At 40.2% G+C, this 8,927-nt stretch overlaps 1 protein-coding gene across 1 annotated transcript; it reads left to right on the plus strand.

The window, feature by feature from the left end:
- Positions 1-2,919: 2,919 nt before the first annotated feature.
- Positions 2,920-6,343, plus strand: LOC120021850 (probable global transcription activator SNF2L2). Its single transcript, XM_038965695.1, has 5 exons — positions 2,920-3,182; positions 4,091-4,196; positions 5,542-5,643; positions 5,784-5,925; positions 6,207-6,343. Exons 1-5 carry the CDS (start codon positions 2,920-2,922, stop codon positions 6,341-6,343), a joined length of 750 nt encoding a protein of 249 aa, XP_038821623.1.
- The last annotated feature ends 2,584 nt before the right edge of the window (positions 6,344-8,927 follow it).

Below are 8,927 nucleotides of genomic sequence, written 5' to 3' on the forward strand. Positions count from 1 at the left end.
CGGAGGGCAGAAATGATTAAATATTAAAGCATTAGACCTCTCACTAAAGGCATCAGTCATACAAAAGTTATACTTAAATCCAAACTGGTTCTCTAGTAAATTGGTACGAATGTCTCATCCTATGTTCAAGAAGGGCCTTTTTCCCTTTATTCAGATTACACCTACTCATTTTCGGTTGTTTGAAAAGGAAATAATCTCCAAAATATCTTTATTTTTTAACAAGCCTTAGAAAGTTGGTTGCAATTTCAGTTTAATCCACCTGAAAAGGCTGAACAAATATTGTGGTTAAATTCAAATATACTAATTGATAAAAAAACTGTATTTATCGAAGACATTTTTAAAAAAGGTATAATTTTAGTGAATGATATCATAAATAGGACTGGTGGAGTTATGTCACACATGCAGCTAACATAGACATATGGAAATGTCTGCTCTACCCAAAATTACAACCAATTAATTGCAGCATTACCACAAAAATGGAAGAGGCAAGTAGAAGGGGAAAAAAGTAAGGAACTTGTATGTCGGCCCTGTATTAAAGAACATAAATGGTTAAAGACAAGTGTGATAAATAAAAACATATACCAATTTAATTTAAGGACCAAAAAATTGACAGCTGTGCCATATAAATTGCAAAATAGTTGGGAAGAGATTTTCAATGTACCCATTCCATGGCACATGGTTTATGAATTGATACGCAAAACAACGCCGGATTCAAAACTTCAAATTTTTCAATTTAAATTACTATACAAAATTCTTGCAACTAATATAATGTTATATATATGGGGGATACAATCTTCCCAGCTCTGCAGATTCTGCTGTGAGGCAAAGTCATTAGATCATTTATTTTGGTATTGTCCATATGTAGCTCGTTTTTGGTCACAGGTCCAGGAATGGCTGAAGAATTGCAACATTTGCCTAGAACTAACGCTACAGATGGCAATACTGGGTGATTTGAAAAGCCATAGTCAATCAATCAATAATATAATAATTATTTTAGCAAAAATGTTTGTAAATTAAAAATAATCTGTAGAAGCTATGAGAATAGGAAGGTTCAATTATTTTGTGAAGCATCACAGCACAGTTGAAAAATATATGGCAAATAGAAATCCGAAATGGATGATGTTGAGAGATAGATGGGAGGGGTTGAATGGAGCTGAATGGTGGGACTAATAACAAGATAAACAATGTAAAACATACGGGATCTGTTAAATGTATATAGGTTCGGGAACTTTTGTGAAATAGCACAGTTACAAATAGAAATCAAACTGGATGGACATCAGAAATAGAGGAAGGACTAAGAACAAACAAGAGAGAACTATTGTGAAGTAGACTGTGTCTGTAAAATGTGTATAAGATGTATAAATTGAAGGTAAAAGCAGAAGTGTTTATTAGTTACTCCAATTGTGGGATCGGTGGTAGGGTTTGCGGGGAATAATAATAAAGGTATATTCTTTAAAAAACGTATGTATGTCTATATAGGTATGTGTATGTATATATGTGTATATGTATGCATGCATGTATGGATATATATATTTACCAAAAAAATATGGGGGATTGTAAATAATGCAGACAATTACATTGGAAGCAACATTCTTTCCGCAATATTAAGCTGATCCACCCCTTTAAAAAAAAGAAATTATTCAGCCTCCTGAGGTTGAAGAGGCGCTGTTGTGCCTTCTTCACCACGCTCTCTGTGTGGGTGGACCATTTCAGTTTGTCCGTGATGTGTACGCCGAGGAACTTAAAACTTTCTACCTTCTCCACTACTGTCCCGTCAATGTGGATAGGGGGGTGCTCCCTCTGCGGTTTCCTGAAGTCCACAATCATCTCCTTTATTTTGTTGACGTTGAGTGTGTGGTTATTTTCCTGACACCACACTCTGAGGGCCCTCACCTCCTCCCTGTAGGCCGCCTCGCCGTTGTTGGTAATCAAGCCTACCACTGTAGTGTTGTCTGCAAACTTGATGATTGAGTTGGAGGCGTGCATGCCCACACAGTCATGGGTGAACAGGGAGTACAGGAGAGGGCTGAGAACGCACCCTTGTGGAGCCCCAGTGTTGAGGATCAGCGGGGTGGAGATGTTGTTTCCTACCCTCACCACCTGGGAGCGTCCCGTCAAAGTCCAGGACCCAGTTGCACAGGGTGGGGTCGAGACCCAGGGTCTCGAGCTTAATGACGAGTTTGGAGGGTACTATGGTGTTAAATACTGAGCTGTAGTCGATGAACAGCATTCTTACATAGGTATTCCTCTTGTCCAGATGGGTTAGGGCAGTGTGCAGTGTGATTGAGATTGAGTCCTCTGTGGAGCTATTGGGGCGGTAAGCAAATTGGAGTGGGTCTAGGGTGTCAGGTAGGGTGGAGGTGATATGATCCTTGACTAGTCTCTCAAAACACTTCATGATGACGGAAGTGAGTGCTACGGGGCGATAGTCGTTTAGCTCAGTTACCTTAGCTTTCTTGGGAACAGGAACAATGGTGGCCCTCTTGAAGCATGTGGAACAGCAGACTGGGATAGGGATTGATTGAATATGTCCGTAAACACACCAGCCAGCTGGTCTGCGGATGCTCTGAGGACGCGGCTAGGGATGCCATCTGTGCCGGCAGCCTTGCGAGGGTTAACACGTTTAAATGTTTTACTCACGTTGACTGCGGTGAAGGAGAGCCTGCAGGTTTTGGTAGCGGGCCGTGTCGGTGGCACTGTATTGTACTCAAAGCGAACAAAGAAGTTGTTTAGTTTGTCTGGGAGCAAGTACCAAATGAGATTTAAATTGTTTACACAAACAGATTTCGACAAAAATAAAGACCCAGAAGTCAAAGATGACCGCAATAGACCTATACACCAAAGGTTTATGTTAAAATTTGTGAACTATTTTCAGCTTTAGTGTATAAGTATATTGCGGTCATCTTTGAATTCTGAACAATGAACTGCTTCTTCCTCCTCCTCAAGGTGGAGGAGAACGGGGTCTTGGAGGACATGGAAGAGGACATCAGCCTGAAGAAACGGAAAGGTGATCACCACGGCAACAAAGACTTAGAGTCACGAGACTCCGGACAGGATGCTGAAGGTGAAAAGGTCAAGAAGCGCCGGGGACGACCTCCGGCGGAGAAACCGCTCCCCAACCCCCCCGAGCTCACCAAGCAGCTGAGCACACTGGTGGATATGGTCATCAACTACAAAGATGGGTGAGATTAGCAGCGAGAATTGGGGATGAGCACTGTGTTAATTATGTAATTATGATGCAATTATGTCCACACGTACTAATTAGCAATTTGTGGATAAGAAGGGCAGTGACGTTTGATGTTAGACCATGCAGGGACTGGTTCAACATTAATTACTTATTGTTTCCCTCCATTTCACAGTGTGAGCAGTGTGCTGCAGAAATGATCAGACAGAGAGGACTTAGATAGAATCTGTCCCATTATGGCATCTGTGAGAGCATGGGCAGCAGGTAGCCTAGCAGTTAAGCGCTTTGGGCCAGGTTGCTGGTTAGAATCTCCAACATGACTAGGTGAAAAATCTGTCGATGTGCTCTTCAGCAAGGCACTTAACCCGAATTGCTCCTCTAAGACCCTCTGCTAAATAACTTAAATGTAAAAAAAAAATGAAAAAACTATTTTGAGGTAGTCCATTTTCTTATTCTACTACTTCTATGAGTTGGCAAACAAACTAAAAGGGTGCACACTGCCACCTAAAGTGTGTTGTTTGAACAGGTATAGAGCCAAGGTTGGCGATTATGTTATCAGTCAGTTATGGAATTTTTCTGCACATGTATATTTCATTGGCTGATCCCTCCTGGTGACCTGTTGGAATTATGTGATCCTTCCTCAATGGCTCTGCCCATGCTAGAACAAGCTGTTGGGCACAAGAGTCTTCTATCTATCTCTATGATCGGACCCGACTTAAAATAATATGTTTTCTTTCAAATACTTTGGCTGCACTTGATTGGCACGATGGAACTAAATCTGGCCAATCTGCCACTCCAGGCAGGCTATATCAAACGCTGAAACTATTTGAAACTAATCACATACTATTGTCTGGAGAGGTCTGTGTGTTTTTGGCCCGTAACAGAGCCTGTGCTAAATGCTTCCAGGTTGGGCCGTCAGATCAGCAAAGGCTTCATCCAACTGCCTTCTAGGAAGGAGGTGTCAGAGTATTACGAGCTGATCCGAAAGCCTGTGGACTTCAGGAGGATCCGGGTAGGCTCAGTGGACCCTCTACACCAGAGATTCCTAACCTTTTTCACACAGGGTCCCCTATTTGACATTTGATCAAATTAGACACAAATACATAGCATTTTACATTTTCATATTGCATTTGATATAACCCTTCATAGTTCATAACAGCATCACAATGAAATGGAATACAATGCACTTGTAGGCCTCCACAAAAACAGTAGGCTATTTTGCTGCAAATATACTTTTTGTGTAAAATAGCCATCTTAAAGAGTCATTCCAATTAAATGCAGAGATTTGGGAACACACCATTTTCTGTTCATATTGCATTTTATATGACCTATATCAGCATCAAAATGAATTATTATCTATTATTATGCACCTGTATTTATATTTGCACATGCAGTACCAGTCAAAGGTTTGAGGCACACCTACTCATTCCAGGGTTTTTCCTTATTGCTACTGTTTTTTACATTGTAAAATAATAGTGAAGACATCAAAACTATGAAATAACACCTATGGAATCCTGTAGTAACCAAGAAAGTGTTAAACAAATCCAAATATAATCCATATTTGAGCTTCTTCAAAGTAGCCACCCTTTGCCTTGATGACAGCTGTGCTCAGCATATGTAGAAACTCCTTCAAGACTGTTGGAAAAGCATTCCAGGTGAAGCTGGTTGAGAGAATGCCGAGAGTGTGCAAAGCTGTCATCAAGGCAAAGGGTGGCTACTTTGAAGAATCTCAAATATAAAACATATTTGGATTTGTTTAACACTTTTTTGGTTACTACATGATTCCATATGTGTTATTTCATAGTTTTGATGTCTTCACTATTATTCTACAATGTAGAACATAGTAAAAAATAAAGAAAAACCCTTGAATGAGAAGGTGTCCAAACTTTTGACTGGTACTGTATATATATTATTTTGATTATCCCCCCCCAAAAAATTATTTCAGGACTCAAGCCCCAACAGGAAATATTGGCACACCCCCTAGATTGGGCACCCCTGCTCTACACCGCAATCTATAAACTCAGCACGACACCAACCCACCCACATCTTACCACATACCAATTCAGCGCAGAACCAACCCACCCATCAGCCTTCTGGTTGCTCACCACCAAATCTCAACACTAACCTACCAGATCGACCAACAAATCTTCCCACATACCAACTGGATCTAGGCCTGTTAACAAAGTGACAGACGGCAGTGCTATTCTTTCATGTGTCCTACGGTCCCTCCACAACCCTGTGGTTGCATATTCCATTGTCATCTGAGCAAACGTTTCTATGATGTTGTATTCAGGTACTAATATACACTGTATTTATGTGAGCATACATGTTTTCTGACAATGTGTTGTTTTTGGTAGGAGCGTGTGCGCAATCATAAGTACAGGAGTGTGGGAGATCTGGAGAAAGACATCATACTGCTGTGTCACAACGCCCAGACCTTCAACCTGGAGGGATCTCAGGTGTGCCGCAGGGATGTGATCTAGGGCCACTGGAATTCATGTCACTGCCTACGGTTTTACGTGAAATCCACATACCATGATGCCCCCAGCTAATGATTGTGAGAGGCTAATTTGGTTTATGCTGTGTGTGTTTGCCATAGATATTTGAGGACTCAATTGTTCTCAAGTCTGTGTTTGAGAGTGCACGGCAAAGGATTGTCATTGACGATGAGGTGAAACAGGACAGCACTGCCATCCGTGAAGATGACGGAGGTCGAGACAATCAGTTGGTTTCATCAGCAGGTGAGACCCAGCCATTGTGATCTCAAAATAAACTCTGTGAAGGATACCTTCTTTAAAAAAAATTATGAGAAGATCAAGATTATGTAGTTCAGTTGACAATGAGAAGCACATTTTCACTTTCACTCACCCAAGTTATGAAGCAACATTATTTAGATTTTGAGTAGCTTGAAATTATTTATTTTCACAAAGATCAATGATAGGACAAACTAATATCTGGTTGTCATTAAAAAAGTAAATGGCAAACTAGTGCCTTCAACTCACTTTTGTTCCTCTCTTTTCAGTGAAAATGGCAACAAAGCAGGGGAAACAGAGGATGAAGGAGGAGAGAAGCAGAAAGACGAAGGTCAAGAAGACAGTCTACAGTGATGTAGACAGCGATGAGGATCTGGAGGACAATACAGCTAAAGATGAGGCTTGACCTGGAGGACCAACGCTAGTTCATTTATCCTCCTTATCCTCTTTCTTCCTATCCACTCTGACTGTTTTTGCGTCGCAGCTTATTCATTTGCTCACCTTGCAAAAGGTTTGTCTCATCTCAAGTCAAGAAAGCCACTCGAAGGAATGCACGTAACTAATTATGTTGGTCCTCAAGTAATTAATGCAGCCTCAAATGTTCATGTCCTTTTACTATTATTTGAGCTTTTTTTTTTATGATGTTGCTCCCCCGGTCTTCATGTGAAAGCTGCTGTGTGTATCCTTAATGCTTTACCAGAGGATATCTCTCCACTCTTTTTCCATTTGTTTTTTATTTTATATGAACGTGTTATTACTGTATGTGTGAAATTAGAATGTATTTCTGCTGAGACGGAGACCACCCTCAGAGAGTGACACCTGTTGATAACATCTCTATGTGTTGTGTACAGGTATGGGAGATGTCAGAACATGGTTGGTCAGTTCTTCAATATGACCAGGGTGGACACTACTGGATTGTTTCAAATCTCAAAATGTGTGGATTTAAAATTGAAATTTGATTCTGTAATAAAACTCCAAATAGGAGAAGTGTATTTGAACAATATTGTGTATTCTGAACGACCTGACCACCAACATTGATTTCAAACTTAATAAGCAGTTATAAACAGAAAGTTGTATCACTTCAGGTGTACGTTTTATACTTTATACTCATGGGCTTTTTGTATTATTTTGCGTCTTTTTGAGTTTGGTTTAGAGTGGCAACTAGCAAGTCCCAGGTGACAAACAAGAAAGAGAAAAAATAGATCTCCCAGCAGGAGACAGTATGGATTTGTGTTGATGTCTTTTTTTTTTTTTCTCTCTCTTTTTTTGGCAAGAAAAAGCAACCCACTGGGACCCTGATTCTGGCATGAAGAAGTTTGTGTACCAGTTGCTACAGTTCTTCTGTACTAATCCTGCTTTGTGTAAAAAGAAAGGCAAGACATCAGTGTAGCCAGCAGAAACATATTCTATAGCCCAAGGACTGATTATATTAATATGTTTATATTGTTTAACCTCACTAGGGTATGTGGAACGGTAGCGTCCCACCTCGTCAACAGCCAGTGAAACTGCAGGGCGCCAAATTAAAAACAACAGAAATCCCATAATTAAAATTGCTCAAACATACAAGTATTTTACACCATTTTAAAGATAGACTTGTTGTAAATCCAGGCACAGTGTCCGATTTCAAAAAGGCTTTACAACGAAAGCACACCAAACGATTATGTTAGGTCAGAGCCAAGTCACAGAAAAACACAGCCATTTTTCCAGCCAAAGTCACAAAAAGCAGAAATAGAGATCAAATTAATCACTAACCTTTGATGATCTTCATCAGATGACACTCATAGGACTTCAGGTTACACAATACATGTATGTTTTGTTCGGTAAAGTTAATATTTATATCCCAAAATCTGAGTTTACATTGGCGCGTTATGTTCAGTAGTTCCAAAACATCCGGTGATTTTGCAGAGAGCCACATCAATTTACAGAAATACTCATAATAAACATTGCTAAAAGATACAACTGTAATGCATGGAATTTTAGATCCACTTCTCCTTAATGCAACCGCTGTGTCAGATTTCAAAAAAGCTTTACGGGGAAAAGCACACCATGCAATAATCTGAGTACAGCGCTCAGAGACCAACACAACCCAAACAGATATCCGCCATGTTGTGTAGTCAACAGAAGTCAGAAATAGCATTATAAATATTCACTTACCTTTGATGATCTTCATCAGAATGCACTCCCAGGAATCCCAGTTCCACAATAAATGTTTGTTTTGTTCGATAATGTCCATAATTTATGTCCAAATACCTCCTTTTTGTTCGCGCGTTTAGCCCAGTAATCAAAATTCATGACGAACGATCACTAGGTGCAGACGAAAAGTCAAAAAGTTCCGATACAGTCCGTAGAAACATGTCAAACGATGTATAGAATCAATCTTTAGGATGTTTTTAACATAAATCTTCAATAATGTTCCAACCGGAGAATACCTTTGTCTTCAGAAATGCAATGGAACGCAAGCTACCTCTCACGTGAACTCGCATGGTCAGCTCGTGGCTCTCTGGCAGACCTCTGACTCATTCCCCTCTCATTCGCCCCTCCTTCACAGTAGAAGCATCAAACAAGGTTCTAAAGACTGTTGACATCTAGTGGAAGCCTTAGGAAGTGCAATATGACCCCATGGACACTGTGTATTCGATAGTCAAAGAGTTGAAAAACTACAAACCTTAGATTTCCCAATTCCTGGTTGGATTTTTTCTCAGGTGTTTTCCTGCCATATGAGTTCTGTTATACTCACAGACATCATTCAAACACTTTTAGAAACTTCCGAGTGTTTTCTATCCAAATCTACTAATAATATGCATATCTCAGCTTCTGGGCCTGAGTAGCAGGCAGTTTACTCTGGGCATGCTTTTCATCCAAAATTCCCAATGCTGCCCCCTACCCTAGTGAAGTTAAATTGCAGGTAAGGTTTGCTGAGACAGAACGTGAAAGACAGCATTGTACCCATTCTTATGCTTATCACTCTTTTTGTATGTAGGACAATGCTG

The sequence above is a fragment of the Salvelinus namaycush genome, chromosome 26 (assembly GCF_016432855.1).
Source record: "Salvelinus namaycush isolate Seneca chromosome 26, SaNama_1.0, whole genome shotgun sequence".
Taxonomy (NCBI): Eukaryota; Metazoa; Chordata; class Actinopteri; order Salmoniformes; family Salmonidae; genus Salvelinus; species Salvelinus namaycush.

Coding starts and splice junctions, on each gene's coding strand:
- LOC120021850 (XM_038965695.1), top strand. CDS start 2,920: ATGAACTGCTTCTTCCTCCTCCTCAAGGTGGAGGAGAACGGGGTCTTG. Junction 3,183..4,090: donor GTCATCAACTACAAAGATGG/GTGAGATTAGCA, acceptor AAATGCTTCCAG/GTTGGGCCGTCAGATCAGCA. Junction 4,197..5,541: donor TGGACTTCAGGAGGATCCGG/GTAGGCTCAGTG, acceptor TGTTTTTGGTAG/GAGCGTGTGCGCAATCATAA.